General features: G+C 32.2%; 1 protein-coding gene across 1 annotated transcript in view; it reads left to right on the top strand.

The window, feature by feature from the left end:
* The window catches only part of cmpy (crimpy), a 429,354-nt gene extending 409,326 nt beyond the window's left edge, over positions 1 to 20,028 (top strand). The window contains exon 4 of the mRNA XM_089639813.1: positions 19,230 to 20,028. Within this exon, the coding sequence (XP_089495939.1) occupies positions 19,230 to 19,335 (106 nt within the window). The 3' untranslated portion in view covers positions 19,336 to 20,028. The remainder of the gene's footprint in view (positions 1 to 19,229) is intronic.
* Positions 20,029 to 26,926: the final 6,898 nt, after the last annotated feature.

Genomic DNA, 26,926 nt, shown 5'->3' with positions numbered 1-26,926 from the left:
GTGTTCAATTCCTCGGCTGGCTAAGTCCTCCATCACGACACAAGCAACATTTTCCACTTACTATAGAAGTAGTAGGAGATTTTCAAATATTTTCCGGTTATTCGTAACCCAGGAATGTTTTAAAAAAAAAAAAAAATACTTAAAAAAAAAAAGAAAGTATTTTGAGAATTTGAAATGTATATATATATATAACTTCATATATTATATTATTAACTTCACAAATATATATGTACAGGGTGTAAAAATACGTGGCCGAAGTATTTTAATCAGCATATTTGGAGTAACAAACGTAGATATAACTTTTTACTTGAAATATGATCAGAAATCGCTAGTTAAAATCCTTCGGGTACAAGTTGTTACACCCTGTATATACATATTTATAGGTTAAGAAAAAAATGTAAAAATTGAAATAAACAAAAAACATGTACAATGACTTTATTTACACTTTGCTAATAAAGAAACTTCAAAGATATATTTTATTAAGTTTCTGTTTTAAAAATGTGACGAATAATCAGGAACCAGGAATGGTTAAAACTTATGAGAAATGGAATCCAATTTATAACACCTAATTTAAAAATAATCCCAAATTCAAAAGAATTATAATAAAATAAAATTTACAACAATCTCCCTACTGATTTGCACTATAATATTGACCAATCAGATAAAATAAATAAAATAAAATAATTAAATTACAAAATATTTATAAATAAAAGAAAAAAAAACTATTTTCGAACAATAGTAAGAATCGTAGCTCCCTTGTCAAGCACAAGGACTCCTCATTTCTGATAAGGTATACATGACATATGACCAGTAATGCTCTTAAATATAAGATTTTGTAAAATATATTTTCACCATCCTCTTGATAGCTTATCCGTAGGATAACGAGATTTAAGGATACGTAATACGTTGATTTTATATTTATTTATTTATAAAGTCTCACTTAACTATTCGGTACTGGAACAAAATCGGCTTCAAACATATGTTTTCTACGCATTCCGACAGTTATTTTTTTATTTAAAAGTGAGTTTCTGTACCACGCCACTGTGGCTGTGGCACGGTCTGTCTGTGTAGATAGAGAAACAATAGCGCGTTTGGCTTTTACGTCCAACAGATGGCGCTGTTTAAAAAAATGTTTTTTTCCTCTCACAGGTGACATCTATATAATATAAAACAACACACGCCTATTCGAATGCAAAGTTGTGTCAAAATTTCAAAGCAATCAGTGAAGAACTTTCACTGACTTAAGATTTTGAACAAACGAACATTTACATTTTAATTTATATAGATGTACGTTATTCTATTTATAAACTATTAAGACGGAGTTGAAATACCCCCAAGCTCATGAACAACTTTTGAAAACTTTATGAATATTCAATATTTTACCTATCTACATTTGAAATACGTAAGCTTCTTTTCCAAGCAAAATATATATATATACTCGTATCAAGTAATAGTATCTACACATTATAAATTATAAAAACTCAACTTATCTGTCTTCATAGTTCTTGTAAAGTCCAGTTTTTGACATAGGTTTTTAGTCAAATTTTGACTTAGACTTAATATTTCAAGTTTCACTTTTTTGTTGGTTCTCATAATGCATTCATGCAAAATCATCGGTCCATCTTATTCTTCATTAAACGATTTGCACATTTCTAATATGACTTTAATGCCTACGATAACATAATTAGATTAGAATACTTACAAAATATAAACAATCCATTAAATATATTTAGTTACGAGTGCAATAAAGTAAATGTATACAACTATACTACCAGCGTTAAGAAAAAGATAACTGAATATTATACTTCAGAATATAGTGACGTAAATACTGCCCCACACAATTTTCTTCACGATATATTAAATAATATTCGTTCCGGCATTTTTATTCCTGACCTAATGAGATATTCTGTCAACACATTTTCCCTAGGGGTAGAAATTAGCCAGCCGGGGTAGTTTACCAACCCCCTCGACTGAATGAGGGTGTTTTTCTGGAGACGAAAGAAAACTCCATAATTAGCTCTGTCAGCTGAAAGTGATTGATGCCGCCTTTGAATCGAAAGAAAAAATAAGGTTCTACGATGGCCACCCCTCATAATAAACCTATTCCTCGAAAAAGAAATGAGAATTTCGACCAGAAGTTGACATAATTATTATTAAATTGATATGGAGCTTTTTTGTGGGTGAATCAATCAACATCAACATCGTCAATGTATTTACAATTGAACAAAGTATTTTTTCCATAAGATGTTCACATTTCAACAACTTTAAATTGAATAAATAAAAAAATGTATACCATTTAAAATTCTGAAGTAAGACCGGTAGTTTAGATCAATTATAATTTTGGTAAATTTCTAATAATTTCACTTATTAACATACATTACCGCCATACAGCACTATTCTACATACTTCATTATTATAAAATGAAGCTGCAACGTGCTCTGCATACCTTTAATAATATTAGCCTAAAATCTTACACCGACGTTTTTTCGGATCCACATTTAAAACGAGCGTCATGTCCGTAATATAAACTGTTCAACGCGCATTTGTACAGTTCCACTTACACCACTGCTCACAACTACATTCACACATGCAAACACACTTATGCACTACACACGTTACCCAGTAATTACCGTCACAAATAAGACATTACAAGGATACATGCTATATGATAGGTACCACTAGAAAATACATAGAACGTGTAATATTGTTCGATCACTAAAACGAATGAATTGTTTTTTTTTCTGTAATATGAATATAATTTAAATAACGAAACCATTCATTAAATCACTCGTGCATTTAAAAATTTAATGGTTATATCTGTTAGGCTTTTTTATCGGTAAAACAGAACGAAATATCTAAAAATCTCTAAGGTTTAGTCGTTTTTCGTTATTCACGAAAAAACCGAATAAGACCTTTTTTTTTTTTTTTTTTTAATTTAATTAAAATATTTTATATAACACATTTAAATAAATTAATAGCTGTTGCATCATTATTAAACAATTACGATAGAATTTATGTGGGGAAAACAGACTTCGAAATACCCCCACAGAATAAGAAATCTATTGTCACAAATATTTTAGCAGTAAATCGGTTTAGCCGGTAATAAATCACTTTAAATTGGAAGGTAGTAGAATAGAATCATATAAATAAGTCGTCTAAACGTAGCTAAAACCACAGTTTGAAAATGGCCTTGAAAGCCGAAACAGCTGTAACAATAACAAAAACCAAAAAATACTTGCAGAAATATTACTTAATAGTTATATTAAACTTAATAGTTATATTGTTAAATTTGATTTTAATTAAATAAAAAAAAATTAAATGGAGTTCTACGAATTAAACACAAAAAGATAAATTAATAAAACAATAAATTGAAAAATACAATTTATTAATCTACAGGTGGTAATATTCTCCTAGTACTAGTACCAACAATAGCAGTGGTAGCAAACTGGTAGAAGAAAGTTGAAGGTAGACTGATTGCTGTAGAAATGATATCGTTATGGCGTAAAACTATGTGGTAATATTCTCCTAGTACTAGTACCAACAATAGCAGTGGTAGCAAACTGGTAGAAGAAAGTTGAAGGTGGGTATTTTGGGTATTTTACAGAATGTGCACATGAAAAAAATATATAGATCTATTACAAATATTACAATAGACTGAATTTTAGTTCGGACGCTGAGTGTGACGGTAAACATCGATTTAACTATGCTTGTTACCAAGTCCGAATTAACAAATTTTCTTACACATAAAATATACGCAAAATAAAGTTTTGATCAAACAAACGCCATAGTATTAAGTCAAGTTTTTCACTGTTCTGACCTTACGCGCCGCGTAATATTTGCTCACCGTTTTTTAGTAAGGCTATGTAGATTTATTTTAATAATAATTATAAGTGTTCCGATGAGCTAAACTTCATCGTTATTCAAAATAAAATTAGTAGTTGAAAACAATGTTATTATTTCATTTCATATAAATAAATCGGACTTATAAATGCAGAAATTATTTACCAATAAGTTTTCACGATAATGAATCCGGTTGATGTGAAGTGAAATATAAATGTAAAAAACTGAAATTTGCTTTGATTTTTTCAAAATTAGAGATGAAAATTATGTGAATTTGGACACGCGATAAAGTTCCTACCTTTCAATTGTTTAATTTTTACCAAATAATAATTCTCTGTTAGAAATGATATTTTTTTTTAATTTGACAGATATATCAAAAATTATCAAATATAAATTGAATCTCTAATGATTTTTTAAAGTTAACTAACGGTGAATCGAGATTTTCACAGCCAAAAGTATTATTTATTACTAGCAGTTAAAAACCCGCTCCGCGGGTTTTTTTCTTTTATGATTTTTCTTTAATGATTTTTTAAAGTTAACTAACGGTGAATCGAGATTTTCACAGCCAAAAGTATTATTTATTACTAGCAGTTAAAAACCCGCTCCGCGGGTTTTTTTCTGCTAGGCCCTGCGGGCGGCACTTGCTTGGTATTCGCCCATTTTAAGTGATATTAACAACAGTTACATAATAGATAGATATCAGGTCATTCACAGAGAGAGGGTCAGTATATATAGTTAAAACACGGAACAGGAAGGAGTTACTGTATAATAGTTACGTATTACGTATTTGTGATGGATTATTTCAAATGAAACACTATTATTGACTACTATTATTGCCTACAACTGATATTAACTGTTACCGTACATAATATAATCAGCTCATAGGAGACTTGCAGTGATTAAATATGTGTTACAACCGTCAATGTCTATAAGTTGAATCAATATCGTATAGTTTGTGACAATTAAATATAGTTATAACAAAGTTGACTTAAATAATAGATTATTACATATTGATTAATTGTACCCGTGTTTATGAATAAAAAGAGGGTAATTGTGCGATGAGATTAGCAGTCGGTTTAGTTAAAAGGTGTGAATTTTACTCCAACTGGTGGTAATTCTTTACCTGAAACTGTTACTGTATCTAATAAAGTTTACAGTTAGATTATATATACACCTTCATCAGGAGAGTAAAAATCTATATATAAAGGTAGATTATTACAATATAGCGCCCCTGAGGTGATATCTCACAAAAGCGGCGCTATGCTAATTGTCCAATTAATAAATAAATATAATGTTTACATTTTATTATGTACGTATGCATTGATATACAACGGAAATAGATAAAATAATGTTATCCGATTAAACTTTATTTTATTAAAAAACAAATAACTTTTTAAATCACTTTATTATATACAACCAATACATGTTTCATGAACGAAGTATACACCAAAGTCAAAAATTAAATATAGATTACAATTGGAAAAAAGAAGTGGAAGGAGGGGGAGGGGGGTAAGAGTAGGCTGGGTTTATAAGAATTAGGAATTACAATATGAAAGACCAGTTAAGTGGGAAAATATTTAAAAGATAGTTTATAAAAAAAATTCTTGTTAAATATATCTGCTTTTATAAACATGTTCTCTTATTTCTAAAATTTCTAAATTATTTATTTGCGATGCTTTATATCCTGTGTGAAGTATTTTAAGACCTGAAAAAAAATAACATGTAACCATAAAACAATATATTCATAAGACAAATAACATTTAATAACGGTTATTCTAATAAATTGATAGTTGAAATACTAAATAAAAAAATTAAACATATTTTCTTCAAACGGTATTTTTACCCTATTCCTTAAGATATAAATAAACAATCAGGATTAAAGCATCGCAAATAAATAAGTTTTAAATTTTAGAAATTAGAAAACATGTCAATATAAAATCAGATATAATTAATAAGCAAAAAAACTATAAATAATAATGAAAATGCCATTGCAAAGTTTAAATAAACTTCCAGAAGAAATCTTCTTATGAAACGCTTAATGGTCAAGTAATTTTGCATATTTAAATATTCGCGCCAGTTATTTGGTTCGTTTTTACACCGCCAGAGGTGGGCTCGCCAGCCATTGCCGCGGTGCGTATCGGCCATTTTGAATGAACGCGTGCTTTTTTCGTCAAACGTCAAACGTAATCACGTAATTTTGGATAATTTTCACTGTAATGTAATAAATCCAATGGATTATGAACTTTCTAAAACATATTTTCTTCGATATTATCCAAAAATTGTATGAGCAGAAACGATATTTTTGAAGAAATATCGTATTACATGTGCGATTCATTTTCAGTGTGAAATCGTGTCTTAATTTTTAATGTCTTATTTTTTTTTGTATCCAGTCGCCTGCAAACCGAAATGAACCTTACGGTTGCTTAAAATTGAGGGGCAGATTGGTATTTTTTGCCTGCAGACCCCCTATGCAGAATTTATCAGAATCACACAATTTTAATTTGACCAATCAGAGGGCAACATCGTCCAGACGCTGGGACAATAATTATTTATTATTATTTATTTTTCCATCATCAATGCAAATGCGTCCCAGATGTGTAACTGTGCCTTGATAATGCACATTGAAATGCTATCCGAAATTGTTGGCTAAATAATGAAGGAGCGCAACACGGCACAATACCTCAAAAGTAAATCACTATAATTTATTAACGGTGTTCGTTCAAATGGTAAATTTCTGATCATCTCCCCTATAATAATCTTCAGATGACAACAACAAAAAAATATAAGTAAATATTTCATAAAAGCTTTGAGTTTCACAAATCCTACAATTTTAATATCCCGTGATTTTTCACTTGTCTGCACTAGTTTAATATAATTGCCTGAGTACGAATTACTCACAGAAAATTAGCTAATATAATAATGTTGTGATTTTAATTATTCGCCACTTAATTGGTTGAAACGCCCGAACCCAATATTGTTCCTCGCTTAATTTATAATTTTTGGGTAAATATTGGTCCGTGTCAATTATACCGCGTTTGATTGATGTTAAATTTAATCAAAATGTAAATGACAGTTTCTGTCAAATATTGATTGTTACAAAGAGCTTTGACGAATAAATTAAATATGTTCCGCCAATATTAACTTTGTATTATGGTCACCCTATTATCGGAAATTTTAAGTAGGCCTTAAGACTGGATTTCTACCGATTTATAACATATTTTCCTCGAACATTTTAAGATCTTACGCTCTTAAATAATTAACATTTTTGATGATAATATTTTCATACATTTGCCGAGTTGAAAAAACAATAACATGAATTTCCTTCGATATAAATCGCACAGCATGCTCCAAAAATTATAAAAAATACTCATCGATTAAGCAGGTTATGAGCATAAAAAAATATGCTTCCTGATGTCGAGAGATATTTTTTTCCTTTGTTTTGAATAATTCATGCTCTGCTAAATATTTAAGCATTTGTATTTACATATCTCCCTTTCAAACCATCTTCCTCTTCTTTTTGGACGCTTACTACGGACTCTACAGGGCCTCAAGAGTGCCAAAGATCGAAGTTGATGTAGAAACCTTAATTCATTTTTTAAGAAAAACAAAAATTTCCTGAATTACATACAGACAGACAATAATTAAACTCCTACTGCCATAATGATGGAAAGTTGGTGAGCGTAGCGAAATCCTGTCTCAACTCGACCTTTTAGCAATTTGTCTGTCTGTAAATTTGCTTTTACGTTCCGTTTCCGTTAAAAGACGGTGGCTGTTTTGACGGTTCAGTAATTCAACAATTTAAGAGGTGTGTATGAGTACCGCCACCCCGGGAGACATTTTTTGGATAACCAACACCTCTGCCGTAGATCATAACAAATAGTTCGATACGTTTGGTGATTTAGCAGGGGTGTCCGGTATCATGGAGTAAGATAAGTAATAGACCTTTCACAGCCTCTCCAAAGATGACGAAGGGCATGAGGGAATTAGCATTGCTTTACTTAGGGCCTCCTGGGGTTAATTTAAAAAATAACATTAGCGTCTTCCATTTTAATTGACTTAGCGAAGCGAAGTCCTGTTTTAACTCGAACCTTTGGCAATCCGTCTGTAAATTTGTTAATACGTTCCGTTTCCGTTTTAAGACGAGGCGATTTTAATTGTTCAGTAAAGAATCTTTTTCAAATATGAAATCGTCCTGTTAATATGAACTTTTTTATTCCCTTTACGACAACATTTTGGTATCTACGTTCCTGTCTTTGTGGTAATTACGTTTCTTTGCACAAATTACATATTCCCTTATTTGACGAATAAAAACGTTGCATAAAAAATGTTAAAAATGGTTAATTAAGTAGGTACGTATTTAAGGACCATCCTACAAATCTCATGATTTCTAAGGAAATTTAGGATAAATCAATTAAAGAAAATTAGATATATACTTTTAGTGAATGCGTGGTCGTCTGTTCACAGAACTACGAGTATTCCTTTTGAACATCATTCTGTTGTGTAAACTTGCATTAATCGCCAGTCGCAATGTTTATATCTACTTTAATAATTATTCTTATAAGAACAGTATTGAACATTGTATATATCACTTAAGTTAAATCAAATTTTGCTTAGAAAACTAGAACAAATTAGTATGAAATATAGAAACATTCACAACAAAAAAATCAAGCATTCATAATTTATATCATCGCAGAAATTCTGGGACTAACTATCATATGTATTCCTCTTTGTCCAGAATACTAATGGAGGGAAACAATTATATCAAGGCAGTGGACATCTTCAATTTATCTTTAAACAAATATAAAAAGCAATTAAATTACGTACAATAAATAATGTATATTCCTTAATATTCATATGTAAAAACCCCGATAAAAGGCGTTAATCAATAAATAAATATACTGTTTCAATAAAAGGTGTTTTAATAAAAAATTCCTCTTTAACTTCCCATACGTCATGTATACTATGTAAGAAGGTCGGATTATTTCCGCTTGGCAATAAAACCCAAATAAATGGAATATTTCTGAACGTATCCGAAAACTATAACCTGTTTTTAAAAGGTGGTGAAATACATTTAAAATTTATCATGAAAAAAAATGATATGTTTCCCGAAATATTACATTTTTAATAATAAATACAAACGGTTCACTTAACGTTTTTGTAACTAAAATTACTGATAGCAAAAATGATGTAAAAAGAAACGCATTTTATTAGACAATTGTTTTAAAACGTTATTATCACGTGACTTTTGACGTTTTATATAAAATAATATCGAAGATTTTTGTTTGGTTTATAATTGTTAAATAGCTGTTAGACTGTTATTTACAGACTTGGTGGGAACACAATAATAGAACGCGTGTTCCAATATAATAATTTATTAACAATTAAGTGTGGATTGTCTACGTCTTATCTCTGAGCTGTCGGTTTGGTAAAGAGCGCGAGCAGATGCATCCGTCATCTTTTATACCCCTATCAGTCATCTCGCTCTTACGCATTCAACAAGCAGGCGTACCACCAAAAACCTTTCTTACATCCTCCCCTACTAAAATTGAATGCCCCTATCTATATATATCATACTCTATTACTACATATTTCATTTACAATTTTATTTTATATATTTCATTTACTAAACAATTAACACAACATATTTTTTTTTATAAAATTAACTATCATATGCCGCGTTTCTTTCTGCTTCCCTTCTCTTGTCTCGTCGCCCGTCCACTCCTCCTCCTGGACTGCGAGGTCCTCATCTTGGCCGAAGTCTTCCCTGCCATGGGTTAGACCTGAAACATGGAGAAACAGTATTAGAGTCACTTCTATTACGTAACATACCTGAGAGATTAACTTCATCCGTCGACAGTTCCCTAGTGTCAGACGTACCGACTTCCGGCTTATCTCCCTCCTGCCATGAAACATGTAATTTTTTTTATCTGGTCTAAATGTCTTTTCCACACCATATTAGACTTGTTAATTTTTATGACATATATTTTTCTACCTTTTTTTTCAACAATAACCCCAGGGACCCATAACCTATTACCCTGAGCTCTGAACTCTCTAGTCATCACTTTCTGACCTATATTCAAATCTGACTTATTTCTACCCTTATATTGTCTTTTCTGATTGACTTGACTCTGAATAACCTTTCTTATTACTTTTTGTTGACGAGTAGAACTTGAAGTACCTATTCGTTCTTTCCTCAACCTTCCTAGGAATCAGAGAGTCAAATACTGTTCTAATTTTTCTTCCCATTAATAATACAGATGGTTCACACCCTGTTGTTGCATGAACGGTATTTCTATAGTCAGTTAAAAAGTTACCTAACTTTTCTTTATAATCTGAAGGAAATGAATTATTTTTACAAATTTTTTTAAGAAAATTTTTACAGGTTTTAACAGCATTCTCAGCTTGCCCATTGCTACTCGGGTGGTTAACTGGACTAGTAATATGTTTCATACCATTTTTCTTACAAAAATTTTCAAAATCCTCAGAACAAAAACACGTACCATTATCACTAACTAAAGTTGCTGGAAAACCAAATTGTGAAAATAATCTATGAAGTACTTCAACATTTTCTTTTGAAGACAGACTGTTCACTTCCAGACACTCGATCCACTTCGAAGAAGAGTCTATCACAATTAAAAAGTTTTTATTATGCAAGCTACCATGATCAATATGCACCCTGAACCATACTTCAGGTTCATAAGGCCATACTGCTAATGAACTCCTCAATTTATTTAAATCACTAGGCGCTGACGCGTTTAAAATGGCTTCTTTATTCCGCTGACACGGTTGAATCCCTTGCTCACTTATTTTATAACCTAAAAATTCAATAACTTTTAAATTGAATTCACACTTTTCACTATTCACCGTTAAATTACAACTTTTTAACCTATCTAAAACGAGACACACGTTTTTTTCTAAGTCGACTTCATCTTTTCCTATAACAATAATATCATCCAAGTAGAACGTCATGTTCCGTAATCCTGATAAACAATTTGCCATTGCTTTAGCAAAAACTGCTGGCGCTGGTGCTAACCCAAACACTAAACGTTTATATTGAAACAATCCCAAGTGGGTATTTATTGTTGTGAAACGTCTACACTCCTTTTTCAAAACAAACTGATTATATGCGGATTTTAAATCAATTTTAGCAAAAACCTTGCCTCCCTTCACTTTGGTTAATAATTCCTCAATTCTAGGTAACGGATACTTGTCAATTAATAACTGATTATTCACTGTAGATTTATAATCACCACATAATCTAATGCTACCATCTTTCTTAATCACAGGTACGATTGGACTCGCGAAATCACTATACTGAACTTGTTCTATAATACCGTTAGAAAGTAAATTATTTAATTCTTTTTCAACTTTATCCTTCAAAGCAAACGGCATTATTCTGTGATTACGAAATATCGGTACAGCACAATCTTTTAAGGTTAAATTCACTTCGTACTTGTTAAACTTTCCTATTTTATCCGTAAAAACTTCTGGAAATTTTTTTACTAACCGCTCTTTTAATGTATTCTGTTTTACATAATTAACGATCCCCGTTATTTCCACGTTAAAGAGATTCATGAAATCACGTCCTAAAATCGAAAGTGACGAACTACGCACGACAATAATTTTTAGTCGGTGTTGTAGACCATTATACTCTAGTATCGGTGTGAAAGTACCTACCACACCAATGAGCGTATTGTCAAAACTCCGTAAGCTCACGTTTTCGTGCAATAACTCAATACTGCTGAATTTATTGAGATAACATTCTTCCGGAATTACGCTACAAGATGCTCCAGAATCTACCATAAATTTATTATTTATTCCGTCGAGTGAAACTTCTATATAATATGGCTCAATACTTAGTACATCACCAACCATTCCATCCGATAACAAAATATTCACGTTTTTACGTGTTGTCACCTGTTTACACCGTTTTGCTAAATGACCTTTAGTACCACAAATTTTACATACATAATTTTTGAATCTACATTCTACCGCCGTGTGATTATTATAACCACAAACCGTACAATTACGCTTTGTAACATGATGAAACGGCGAACGAGCCCGATTACAGCTACTGCTTCGCTTGAAACTATATTCATCTCTCTTTTTCACATGCGTATTAGGTGAGACACGACCTCCGCCGACTGTTAAATTAGCTAAAACTCTGTTATCAGCTGATTGAGACCGCTCTGAGACCTGGCAACACCGATCCTTGACTCTGGTGCTGCTGATGGCTGCCCCCAGACCACTCTTGTGGCCCGGACCCCTCCGATCCTTTGACCTTTGGAGATGCTGCCGCTTGACGCCCTGGACCTTCCGTGCTTCCCCCTTCCGAGAAGCTGTCTGGCTCCAGTGGCTTCTTCTTCTTCTTCACTCCTTTCAGTGAAGAAAACAATATTTTCGGTCCGGCCTTTTTTTACCGACCCGAACAATATGTTGCAATCCGAACTTTTTGAAAATATCGCGTATTTTTTTGAGCGAAATCTCGCGCGTTGATTCTTTTAATCACTGTTTTAATGATTTCCGTAGGCTGCGCCACTGTTAAATAACTGTTAGACTGTTATTTACAGACTTGGTGGGAACACAATAATAGAACGCGTGTTCCAATATAATAATTTATTAACAATTAAGTGTGGATTGTCTACGTCTTATCTCTGAGCTGTCGGTTTGGTAAAGAGCGCGAGCAGATGCATCCGTCATCTTTTATACCCCTATCAGTCATCTCGCTCTTACGCATTCAACAAGCAGGCGTACCACCAAAAACCTTTCTTACAATAATTATGTTGATAATTCTTCTGTAGTTAATTTTTAGATTTAAATTTAAATAAAAAGCGCTGTATTTTTTTATATTCCTCGCCATGACAGTAAAGGAGATACCACGATTTATTTTTTCTAGATTATGAGTTGTTCCCAAAAGTGCACAAATTAGCCTGAAGGAATCCATATATATGTACCCATGTATCTAATAATAATACTCTCCGATCTATATATATTATGTACTCATGTATCTAAAAATAATACTCTCCGATCTAAATATACATATGTACTCATGTATCTAATAATAATACTCTCCGATCTCTACATATTATGTACTCATGTATCTAAAAATAATACTCTCCGATCTAAATATACATATTTACCAATGTATCTAATAATAATACTCTCCGATCTATATATATTATGTACACATGTATCTAAAAATAATAATCTCCGATCTATATATACATATTTACCCATGTATCTAATAATAATACTCACCGATCTATATATATTATGTACACATGTATCTAAAAATAATAATCTCCGATCTATATATACATATTTACCCATGTATCTAAAAATGATTGCGGCAAGCTATTCTTAACTACATATTTAGAATGTGTAGAAAATCCTTTTTTTGGAGAATGAAATATTTACATTAGCTCCACACAGGAGGGCCCTGAGAACAAATTATTTTCCGCAGGGCCTATATCATATTTGAGGATGCTGTGTGGAGTGTCTTTTTAGGAAAAGGAAGCAGAGGAAGTTATTATCCCTAAGATATTCCTATAAATATTGTTATATCATAGTATTGACATCGTGTTTGTATATATTGTTAGATTTGAATACTACTCTTCCATGGAAGCGTTAGCTCGTTTTTGGAAGAGGATTGTAAAATACATTATTGTAGTTATTTACAAGTAATTTTATTAATATGGTTTTAACATGTATTTTGAGATACAAATGTAGGTTGTAAAAATGTTATAAAAATAAAAATATTATATATTCGTTACATTAGATGTAATGTAGGTTGCTAAAACGTATCTAAAATAATGTAAATAATAATAAAGACATCACATTATTTGTATATTTGAAGAAGAAATTTCACTTATGGGAAATGAATGAAATTTAGGTTTTTTTCATGTTTTGAAATCTTGCAATAATAGAAAATATCATAATATTATTACAAATTATTGACGTTCGACAGAATGTAAAAATTTCTTATCAGCACGCGATTGGTTTCCTTTCAATATCTGGCCGCGTTGCCAAATGAGAGCCCGAAATATTATGTTTTGATATTTTTACTTGGAAAAATAATAACATGTAATTTCCTCTGCGCAAACACAATGTACGGCGCAACGAAACCTTCAATAAACATCCTCCTGTACATCTGCTGCCCTGGTTGCTGGGAATGGTTTTAGGATATTATTATTCTAGATACAAAATGAAAACTGCGAAAGGAGGAGCGGACTCTCTCTCTATCGTCTTATTCTTCTGGTGACCTCTCCTATCGGAGGTTGGTTATCATTAGGGAACTTTTAACTCTGGGCAGACTGCAACCCGTAACAATCAGCAGAACTGGAATTGTCTAAAAGATATCGAAGTCATATTGTTTAGAGACAATATTAAATAATAATTCGACAATTATTGCTGAATGGTAAAAATTCAAAATTCAAAAAAATATTCATTGAACAAAAAAGTACAAATGTATAGCTTATAGGTTACATCCTATTTCTTCCAGCTAACCCAACAAATACACATTATATTATATAACCCAACAATTACATGTTAACAAATGTATGTAAATAAAAATAAAACAAAAAGTGGGTGTGTCAAGCCTACGCAAGACAGAAGTGAAACTTCTAGTTTCAGCTGATGCTTGGCGTGGCGCAGTTCGCTGGTGTCTGAGAGAGAGGAAAGAAGAGAAGAGAGAGAACGTTCGTGAGCGGCTCCCCCACCTCAACAAGGTTTCACTTCAAAAATGCCACAGCCGAGAATCGAACCTCGCTTAACTGATTGAAAGCCAACCACGCTGAGCACCAACTGTAAGCAAAGCCGCATAAATTGATTATATTATGTAGGTTCTGAAAATATGAGAGCTTGTTATGTTTTATAATGTTACCTACATCACACCCAAAATATAATATATTTTTAAAAATAATGTACAATGTACAGAAATAGAATCCCACACAAGATCGCGTAGTGCGCTCTAGCGAACGGATATTTTATCAGAGGGAGATAGTTTTAATTTTTTTTTCTGTAAATTATTACATATTATCAAAATAAATAAATTAATTAAATAAATGTAATACAATTATCATAATATACGGATTAGATAATAATTTTAATCCAACACAATAACGCAAAGCGCGCTCTAGCGGAGTAATGTTTTATCACAGTGAGATAAGTGTTTTTATTATTTTGCAATATTATTTTCTTTTAAAAAATGTTCTGACCTACTAAAAAATAAGATATTGAATGAAAAAGGCGTTAAAAACAAAAAAATAATGTGCGATGGCCGAGAATCGAACTCGGATCAACTGCTTGGAAGGCAACTATGCTGACCATTACACCACCAAAGCCAGTTGTCGGGATGAGCTAAGAAGCATTTATATGTTACTTCAAAACTTTGACTAGATCAAATGAACTTTAATCGGTGGTGGGGGTACCCGCATTTTCGTTTCGGTCATGAGTCGGTTTTACTCCGGTCCTCGAAATTGCATGACGCGCGTAAAGAAGTTTCACTTCAAAACAGATAAATAAATTCTTGTCTCCGGTACCAGAGGTAGGTACCAATCCCGAGACGACAAATAATTAGTTTAGTTTTTTTACGTCCCAACCGTCTGGAGCCAGTGAGACTGGCATCACCAATTGGGATGTGTTGCGAGGCTAAAGGTAGTGGTAAGGAAAGGAGACGGGGAAGAGGAAGATGGGAAAGTATCTGGCTATTCAGATATAGTCACCAAACACGGCCAAAACCATTACAAGCAAAATTTCAGTTCTAAATGGTGGTCTTATACCAGGGCAAAACTGAGATTATCTTCCACTCTGGAATGTACCGCAAATATACTTTATATTATTTTTAATTAAATTACATGCTAATTATTGTATGCTGCCATACAATAATCAGCGTTTATAAAACGTCTCTAGCAAATATTTATGGTTAAAAATTAAGGGGAGAATTTGCAAGTTATTACTTCTAATGTGATTTTCACAGAATAATAAGTAAGAATGAAATAATAAACATTATTAGCTGAATAGTATCGCTGCATCTTACACCATAGTACATTATTTAGTGGGATACAAAAACAACATTGAAATATAAAAACACATAAATATTGACACACAGCGCTGTTCCGCGCTTAAATACAAAACAAATTCCGATTCTAATTCAACAATTAACCGTGCTCTTCATACATACAATAATATTTGCATAAATTCAGACATCGACTTATTTCCGGATTCACTGCCTAAATTTAAAAGTAGAATAGGGTCAATAATATTATAAACTGTTCAATGCGCACACGTCGCCCGATAAATACTGAATATACATAGGTACTACATATGAGACATAACAAGAAAATATATCATACGTACCATTTTGAAATATTTAATATCTCTCAATTGTTTCATCACTGTAACCAATATACTGTTTGTTTCTGTAAAATAAAAGAAATAAATAAATATTTGTTTTATTATTGAAAATACTCCCCTGAACCGAGATTCTGAGTATATGATATTATTTTAAGCTTTTCCAGAAAAGCACGATGCTTTATTTTCGATTTTGTCTTATTCGGAAAAAGGAGATTTTTTCTGGAAACACGTTTTTGTTTATTATTGAATATGCGTTGGGAAAAAGCAGAAAATAACTGTATTCTTATGAATAGGCATTTATGAGTATTCCCATAAAATCATATTGCATTATAGAGTTTTTTTGAGAGTATTTCTTTAGCTTTTGATAAGTTACTTGAGGGGCGTAATAGAAATAAGTTAATCACTGGAAATGAGGTCCCTGAGGCGTATGTGGGGTAGAACCAAGTATGATCGTGTGAAAAATGTGGAGATTTGCAAAGAATGCATGGCTGATGTAAGCGTAATTAGTAAGATTAAGAATTAATTGGAGGATATTGTGAGGCTATAGGTAGTTAGGAGGGAAAGGAGATGGGGAAAAGGAAGGCGGGGGTGTACCTGGCTGTTCAGATCTGGTCACCCAACACGGCTAAAGCCTGCCTGCCTAAATATTATCTGCCTACATAAAATATAAATAAATAATAATAATAACATCAATTCTAGCATCACGTTCATCAATCAAAAGCATTGTATATATAGCTTTGGATTAGTGATCGACGAACCGGTGGTTGCCCCCGAGGTGATTTTGCATACAAACGGCGCTACAAAAATCAACCCAATATTATTATTATTATTATTTAAGCCATTTCAAGCAATAAGGTGTTTATACACTAGGGTGATACTGAGATTATCTTCCACTCTGGAATGTGCCGCAAAATAATTCAAAATAATATATACTAAATTGTAAAATAACACAAATTAGTCAAATAACATTTTCTTGCGCACGCCGGGATTTGAACCCGCAACCTTCGCCTTGCTAGTCAAGAGCCTTACCCCTCGACCACGGAGGCCGTCAAATAGTACGAATTAACGAAGAATCGGGTGTAAGGAGAATATATGATGCGATTGTGAATTCTAGAAGAAGTCGGTGACGTCCTTGGAAGACATTGCACGATCCAGCGATCCAAATACTTGAATCGGGCCACGTGAGGAGTCAGAATAACAGAAGAGTATTTTTAGACGATGGATGAATGTGAAAGAAGCAAGAAGTGTGTGCAAAAACCGAGTTATTTGGCGGTCTGTCCTCTCTGCCCACCCCTCGGGACTTGATGGTTACTAGGTTAGTTAGTTACCTACATACTTCCCAAATGTATGTAGTTACTGTATTAGTTATTCATGAGATAATGCAAAACAACCATGACTGAACACTATCAAACAATTATGCTACGAATTATTGATGTATTGATAAATACTATGTTATGTCCTAGATACACATATTAATTCGCTTCGAGTGATCGGTATAAACATAACATCGGATTTAAAAACACTCAAATATTCAAATATTAGTGCGCCCTACTGACGAATTTGGCAGCCATCTCTGGTCCGGAGCCCCTAAATACCTGAAAAAAACCCTTGAGTCTGTGCAAAAACGGGCGGTCCGTTTGGTAGATTTCCCAATCTTAACAAACGGACTGCAATCTTTAGAGCACAGTCGTCAGGTAGGTATGCTCTTGTTCTATCGGTATTACAATGGAAGATGCTCTGAGGAACTAGCGTCATTGATCCCTTCGGCACCGGTGCGTAGTCGGGACACACGTCAAACGCGCGCCCAACATTTGCACACAGTTGACATTTGTCACATGAGAACGGGTCGCTTCTACGATTCGTTCTTAAGTTCAACAGCTCGGCTATGGAACGAACTGCCGGCCTCTGTGTTTCCTCCCTCCTACAATATGGGACTCTTCAAGACCCATGTTCACTCCTTCCTCTCCACAAAAAGACCCTCCACACAGTATCCCCAAAGATGACATAGGCCCTGAGGGAAATTATTTTCTTCAGGGCCTCCTGTGTGGAGTTAATATAAAAAAATGATGTTTCGAATTAATTATGAACATTAATTTACTGATGGCGATGAGTATGCATTCTAAATGAACTATTAAGTATTTATTAATTGTTTATTTTGCTACAAGCAGTCGATTATGGACTGTCGTGTTATTTTGCTACAAGCAGTCGATTATCGACTGTCGTGTTATTTTGCTACAAGCAGTCAATTATGGACTGTCGTGTTATTTTGCTACAAGCAGTCGATTGTGGACTATGGTGTTATTTTGTAGTGCTTTTTTCTATGAGACGCAGTCGACATTAGCTGCTTGTAGGAGTCCGTTTATTTTCTGGCATTAGAAGAAGAAGTATGATGTGATGATTTAAAAAAACTTACATACTTTTTTAAAACAATATAAAATGTTCTTGACAAAAAAAACTAAATAAAATCTACATGGCCATATGTCAATCTTTATTAGAATATGGAATAATTAGATGGGCAAGTGCAAATAACGCCACGTTAAATCCCCTAATTATAACGCAAAAAGCCAGCTAGAAAATACTACTCAAAGTACCAATCAGAACTTGCTCTGACCATACTTTTAATAATCTAAAGATCATGTCACTTCAAACAACTCTATGCTAAAACCATACTTATTTATGCTCACAAAAATACACTTGATCTACTAACGAACATTCCTGACAAATTCACTAGATCCATCAATCAAAAATACTGAAAATGTAAAATGTAAAAAAATAAGAAACAAAATTATGTTAAAAAAAAAATAATAAATAAAAAAGAGATGTGATTTACGTCTCGAATTAATTGCCAATGCAATCGTGTGCGGAATACTGAAATATATTTATAAAATTTCACACACGTGTATTGCGGATGCTTCATATTACCTTATTCATGTCTTCGTTTTTTTCGTCTTCGTTTATTATGTATTTGTATCAAAAGCAAATGCATATATTATGTATCATGGTCCTTTTCTAAAGTACGCATTTCTTTGTTCCAGGTGTTGCAAAGTCTGCGCTCGAACCCTCGGCGAAAACTGCGGTGGATTTAGTGGAACCTGCGAACCTGCCCTCAAATGCGTTGACTCCACCTGCATTGCATCATAATCTATGGAACTCATCACCTATCAACGACTAGCATAAGCAAATGAGGGAACACAGTGTACAAAGACATAGAACATAGATCAGACTAGAGTAGCCGACGAAAAAACGGAGATCATTGAATGACTAAAAATATAATCAATTTTTAACTATCTTTTGATAAACTGAGTGGTTAAGATAAAATAAATCTTCTATCTATAGTAAATATATCTAAACTTATAATAAATATTTGGTGTCTGTTATTTAAAATGATAATAAAAAAAAAACGATTGATTTTTTATTTATCAATTTTGTGAAAAGCGCTACTTGAAGGTAAATATATTCGTTAATAAATAAGATAATTATAGAAGTATAATATTAACAAAATAACTCTCAATAATTTGACACTAACCGGATTTAGAACATGCTGGAAAATTCATATCAAACGTGTTATAATGTATTTAAAAAATATTTGTTGTGTAAAACTAATTGTAATATAAATAATTAAGCAAAATAAAATAATCAATGTAAATAAAAATGATTTTCGGTTTAACTCTCTTGTACGTGATACATACTTTGATTTTGAAATATTTCCATTAAGTTATTACCTAAAGCACACAACCCAAAATCTGAAAAAAAAGAAGAAAGTAATGGTTTTTTAAACAAATAACAATATATAATATCAGTGCTAAATTGCGTAGAATCTCTTTTAATTGTGTTCTTCTTATAATCATGTGTTATATAATCATTATGTTGTGCTTAAATTATTATGAGAACTTTACCAGAGTGCAATAGAATTATTTAATTATAACTGCATTGTGCTGTAATCCAACCTCTACACAACAAAAAAACTGTAAAAAATAATGCACAACCCGTTTACCTAAATTTAATTCCAGTGTTAAATTGCGCAGAATCTTTTGAATGAATCTGTGGTTGAGTTTTGATAATTTGTGCTTAAATTGTCATGAAAACGTCATTAGAGTGCAATTTAGTGCGATTGAGTGTCATACTTATAGCAGCATTGTGTCCCTCTGCAAGCTGCAGCTAACAATGGTGACGGTCCATTACTGCAGCGGTGCATATAGCGCGGTGATAAATGCACTCTGGAGGCTGCCGTTGACATCCGATGACAGATGTCAAGTAGCAGGATGGTTGGCGGTTAAAAGGTAAGCCTTAAATGAAATTGGAGAATTATATTACGGACGTTTTGACTGCTAACAGGCGGTTGGTCGGTATATATTATTATTGAGTATATTTTGTGGAGTGAAAACGCATTTCTGCCTTGTAAAATACCATTTCGCAGTTAAGTTGTTAATTTATTTTTTTCATTAACTTAGCCTTTACGAGGAAATTGACACTTTATTACAGTATTTAAGTATAAAAGGATATATTAAAGACCTTGGTGCTTTTTTTACGACGTAGCTTCTTAGAAATTGTGTGGCATGAAGTAGAATAAGCCGCCAATACAAATTTTAAGAGCCTTTTCCTTCATGAGATTTCTCAGGATTTATCGAGGGTGTTTTTGTGGAGAGGAAGGAGTGAACATTTGAACATCCTCTCCACGAAGAGACCCATGTTGTAGAAGGGAGGAAACATAGAGGCCGGCAAATAGTTACACAACTGAGCTGTTGAACTCAAGAACGAGTGGTTGAAGCGACCCGTTCTCGTGTGACGGTTCCATGATAACTCAACACAGTGACAATTCAACACACTTTAAAAAAAGTGATATAAAGTCATTAGCAACGATGAAAAAAAAAATTTTTTAACCTAACCTACATAATCCAGTTAATAAAGTTTTTGTTTCATCACTTTTCATGACTTTATATAACTTTTTAAACATGTGATGATTTATCCGGTTACCTCATGTGACATATGCTGGGCGCGCGTTTGATAGTAGCTGCAATCTTCCCGTAAACGTCACAATTACAATAAAGCAGTAGGTAGCGTGATAATAAATTAACTCTTAATTAGAAATAAAATTAATATCCATAATCAGTTTGGACAATGTTAAACAATTCTCAAACGAAAAAATCAGAGAGCTCTAAGAAAAAGAAAGATAATGTTGGTAGTTCTTAATCGTATGATACAGTTAAATGGTGTCGGAATAGCTCAGTGGTAGAGCAGAGCCCCTGCAAGGTTGGGTTTAATTCCTAGATGTTTTTTCTATATTATCGTATTGATTTTCTCAGAATATTTTTTTAAATTTGTATATTTCAGGCTATTATTAATTAAGGCATTATTAAATATTAGTGGTTTAAGACGTCTGTCCTTATAATACAAGAAATCCTGGGTTGGATTCCTAGTTTTGACTGTTATTTGTGTTTGTCTTTTTCTGTTTCACGTTTCGTTTAGGTTTAGTAGTAATATCTTATTCAATTATAATTTGTTACCTTTGTGCTATGCATAAAAAACTTTTGAGAATCTCTAATATTGTCTTCAATGATTTAAAAAAATAGGTCTTACTCTAAGGACGGGTTGTTTCGGAGAATTTGAACAATTCATCAAATTTCAACGTTCATTTCCGGGTTCTGTGAAAGTCCTGTTCAAGTTCTGTCATTATATCATTATAGGCTAGTTGCTTTACAAAACTTAAATTTAAATGAAGCTTTACTTTAAGTTATTCCAGGAATAAAAACGATAATGTTTTTTTTTAAATCCTTGAAAACGAAAATCCTAAAAAAAATTCCCTGCAAAATATCGCGAGTAACTTCAGTAATATTATATTAACCACTCAAACATTGTATAAAATAGTATTTAAACCAGTAATTTCTTCATAAAATAGCTGTATGATTCACTCACTTACAAGTTAGTTAATTAATTTTTTAACATAATAATTTTCCTAAAGATATTAAATAATACGGTCGCATAATTCCAACTCATTTTCTCATTGTACAAATATCGTGTTCCAGCATCAAAAACAGAAATCTTGTTTAAAAATTTTATTTAGCGCGGTCATTAAATACTGCATTTACATTTTTCACTGCAATTACATCCCTCACCGCAAAGTGCATTTGTTCGTGCAACCTCTAGCCACCCCTAAGCTGTGGGTGAGTTTTCAGGAAAGGATTAACACTGTACTACTGAAGGATCAAAAATTTATGGAACGAATTTCACCGAGGCCACTGAAAAGATATATGATAAAAATCTCTCTTTCAAAGACGTGATTTTATTTTCTCTTTCACAATAACATTTTATTATCACGATACTTTAATAAAATTATGTTCTGATTTTAGTTTATCTAGCTCCTTACCTTAATAATTAAAATATTCGTGTGTGTGTTAAATAAATATAATTGTGGCATATAGTGACACAAGAAAAAAATTGTTTTTTCTGTCAAAATACTTTCTAGTAAACATCGTCCAAATGGTAACGTCTTTTTATTAATATTGATTTTTTTAAACTAGTTTATTTATTTATACCATACATATATATAAACCATATTTTATTTTATTTATTTTGCCTTTCACCTACTATGGGGATTTTGGTCATACACAATTAACATTTTTTCTTATTAACAAATTCAGCACATGACAGAATATAAATATACAGATGATTATACAACATAAACATAACATAACGGAACATAAATTTTTATTTTTTATTTTTCAATTTAATTACTTTTTCATTAAAGCGGCTATTTAAACCTCGTACATACACAAGATGATATTGAATATAAGTAAATTTTATTTCTTAGTCCTCCTCACTAGGGTGACCTGTGCTGAGTGGAACTAAAGTTATTAATTTCTGTTTTATTAGTTTTCTATGTGGTTTTTGATGTTTTCAGTGTTTTCATGAATCTCTTTCAGTCAGATTTTTTTATTGATTTGTAATCATTCAAATTTTCTATTCGGTTGATATCAGGGGGAAGGACCTTGTGGAGTTTCATCGCAAAATAAATATAATTTCTTTATCCGAATGTTGTTTTATGACGTGGAATATTTTTTATGTCATTGTGATTTGACCTTGTTTGATGAATACGCGGTATTGTAGAAGATTCGATATTTTTTAATAGTTTCAATAGTATATTTTTAGCATATATTTGTTGTACATTTGGTACATCAAAACTATTGAAAATTTCGATGAAAGGCGTTCTTATTGGTGCTTTCAGTGTGGTCTTTACGATTCCTTTTTGAATTGTATTTAGGTTATTTATATACTTAGATACATTTTTTTAAATAAATTTAAAATTAATCAAATTTAATAATGTTATAATAATTATTAAGTTCTGCAAGTATTTCTGTTATTTTTACAGTTTTTAATGTGACAGCTGTTTCGGCTTTTGAGGCCATTATCAAACTGTGGATATTTCCACACGGCGACGACTTACACGGACGGACATATCCACAGTTTGATAATGGCCTCAAAAGCCGAAACAGCTGTCACATTAAAAACTGTAAAAATAAAAGAAATACTTGCAGAACTTAATAATTATTATAACATTATTAAATTTGATTTATTTTAAATTTATTTTAAAAAATGAAATGGAGTTCTGCGAATTAAACACCAAAACAATAAATATACTTAGATACAGCATATCCCCATTCTATAATACCATATTCAATACGAGAATGAAATAATGCGTAGCATGTCCTTATTATTTACCACATTACTTAGATTTTTAAAGAAATACATAAGTTTTGTAAGTTTTTATAAGTTTTGTAAGATATGTAGGTCCCTTCTAAGATTTTCATTAATTATTATCCGTGATTTTTCTATAATTGGGTATTGACATTAAACATTATTTCTATGGGAAACGTGTAATTTTAGTATGAGTTTTAAATAAACCTAAAATTAACATAACATAGCATACTTAACATAAACTGTACAGAGTTGGTAACAGTACTTAATAAAAAAAAATTAATTATTATTTATTAACATTTTAATAATATCAATATAAAGACAGGTCTGTTGGCAGTTGGCAATTATTTCTCCCGACCAACATCTTAAATGAGTATTGCTGATTTATAAAAATCCTGTTAAAACGGAATTGCACCCCGTTTCATAGTTAACTTTTTACACTATGATATATCGGAACACGTGTACATGCACCTGCTTTTTTCCTGATAATATAAAATGACAAAATGCAAATAACCCATATTACGAATTACACACGAACCCCGTTTTTAACCATATTACGAATAATTTGAAGAGATTCTTAATAAATTAGCAATATTTTATAGCAGTAAGTTGGACAATAAAGATTTTATAATACAAAATTTGTAGGATAATAAGAACAAATGAGTGGAATTTTAATAGCCGCAAACAGACCCTTCCGTAATCTTTTACGCTAACAACAAATATTCAGGCTTTAAATAATGTTCAATAATTACATTTTATTGACGTCCATTACAAATAATATTAAAAATAAGTGTAATATTTCCTACACTGTCTATTTTTTTAGTCTTTGGGGTTGATCGTTAACTTCGTGTGTAAATTGTTCATTTCACGTGACAATTGTCGTTTTGTGCATTCCAACACTTGTTCAGGAATTTTTTTCTGTTTCTACGGTCTTTTTGCAGCTTGCGCCGACATTATGCGATGTCTTCCTGTTCGCTGAGTTTTTATTTGACATGGAAACACCAACTTGAATTACACAGTTTCATAAAAAACTGCTTTAAAGATCTTTACTTTTTATCGCTGTGCAACTTTTGCTGTCATAACTTACACAATGTTTATCAAAAAGTATGTTTAATATTTATTTATTATTATATCTTATGAATAGGACTTTTTAGAAGAGGGTTGAAAAATTGCCAAAAAAACGAATATACTGCGAGCAGGGGAAGATTCTCTCCATGCTTCAATTTATTTTTTATGTGAAACCTCACAAGAGCCCCAACTGCCACCCGTCTAGAGCCAGTGAATCTACGGCATCCAGTACGTTGTGAGGCTGAAGGTAATGGGAGGACGAGGTGGGAAAGAGTAAACATGGCCAAAGCTATTTCAAGCAACTTTTTAGTTATAATTTTTATTTTATTTAATATATTATTTTTAATTAGTAAAATGGCGATGTAACACAAATTAAATACATAAAATTTACTTGCAATCCTCTGGATTTGAATCCTTGACTTCCAGCTTGCTAGTCGAGAGCCTTGCCTTGCGACCACTGAGGTCAACTTCACATGTTTTGTCTTTTATACTGACACTTATCAGACCAAATTGTAAGATTTTTCTAAGGCAAATATTGCCTTTTTCATAATATCGACAATATTTGAAGGCCAACAACTCATCCCATCAATAAGAGTGAATGATTTTGGTTGCGTAATGGTGAAGTCCTGAATATTTCCGAAAGATTTGCATGCGATAGAACCCTCGACGCCTTAGAGGGAAACTGACGAGTTTGTCCATTAGCTACCAACCTGTCCGATCTAAAAAAAAGAGAATACCTTGTCTTCTTCGGACGTACTCAAATCTTGAGATCCATTTGTTAGTCATCTGCTTAAATTTACATCAGAAAACTCAATCACGGTTCTAATCCCAGCGTGCGCAAAAAATATTAATTTGTATTATTTCCTAATTTAGTAATAATAATCTATGGGATATTTACGGCATGTTGCAGAGTGGAAGATACTTTCAGTATCGCCCTGGTGTAAGACCTCTATTCAGAATTGAAACGTTGCTTGAAATGGTTTTAATTGTGTTTGGTGACCAGATCTAGAATAACCGGATACATCCCCACCTTCTTATTCCCTATATCCTTACCATCCCAATTATCTTCAGCCGGAGAAAAATGAGTATGGCTTTTTATGAAGATACAGTTAAAAATGTAACTGCTTGACCATTTCCTAATAAAATATGAGTCATTCAAAATATATCTGAACACATGTGCAACGTAATAAATCAATATATCGCCTTGTCCGAATAAATTATTTTTACTGATGGTCTGTTATGAAAATTGTCAATTCATTCGTTATAGGCCTCTAGTCCCGTTTTTAACAGAAAAAAGAATAATTTGACCAGGTTTTCAATAAATTAATAATATCAGTGAATTTTCTACGTCTAGTCTCACTGGCTGCTTGCGGTTGGAAGCAGTTGGGACTCCTCTGCGGTATTTACGATAAAAAAAATATTTATTCGAATATTATGCGGTTATACATGAGGCTTTATTGTATTATAACAAACTTTAATTAAATTACGATATTGGCAAACCCCAAACAACGGTTCAGATAAATACTGCTTTTCCAATAATCAAGCAATTCGATAATAGCACCAATAGGATTCTTTTCTCTCCGGGACATGTATTAAAGGATTTATCCAGAATTACGCAAACCCCAGTAATGGGGTTTTGCCGTAGGAATTCTGCCGTACATACAGTAGTTGTATGAAGGTTCCGCTACAATGTACACAGAGACCAAAATGTGTCTCGAGTATATTGATAAAGATGTTTACAAAGGTATTATACATTATCTATCTTCTATCGATATCGAAATGGATAAAAATAACCTGTCACTATATTCGTACACGCTAATCTCCGAAACCGCCCAGCCGATTTCAATTAAATTTTGTAAATGTTTCGCGATAAGTTTTGTTTTAAAATTTTATCAACGAATTTCTATTTATTTTTGTTCAGCTTTATAATCCATAAATTAATACAACAACAAACGTTAACTTCCCCACCCTC

This window comes from Hesperophylax consimilis, chromosome 14 (genome assembly GCF_061612785.1).
Source record: "Hesperophylax consimilis isolate HC1 chromosome 14, BYU_Hcon_1.0, whole genome shotgun sequence".
Classification (NCBI taxonomy): Eukaryota; Metazoa; Arthropoda; class Insecta; order Trichoptera; family Limnephilidae; genus Hesperophylax; species Hesperophylax consimilis.
The sequence above is the reverse complement of the archived record's forward strand: the minus strand, read 5'-3'. Positions and strand labels throughout refer to the sequence as shown.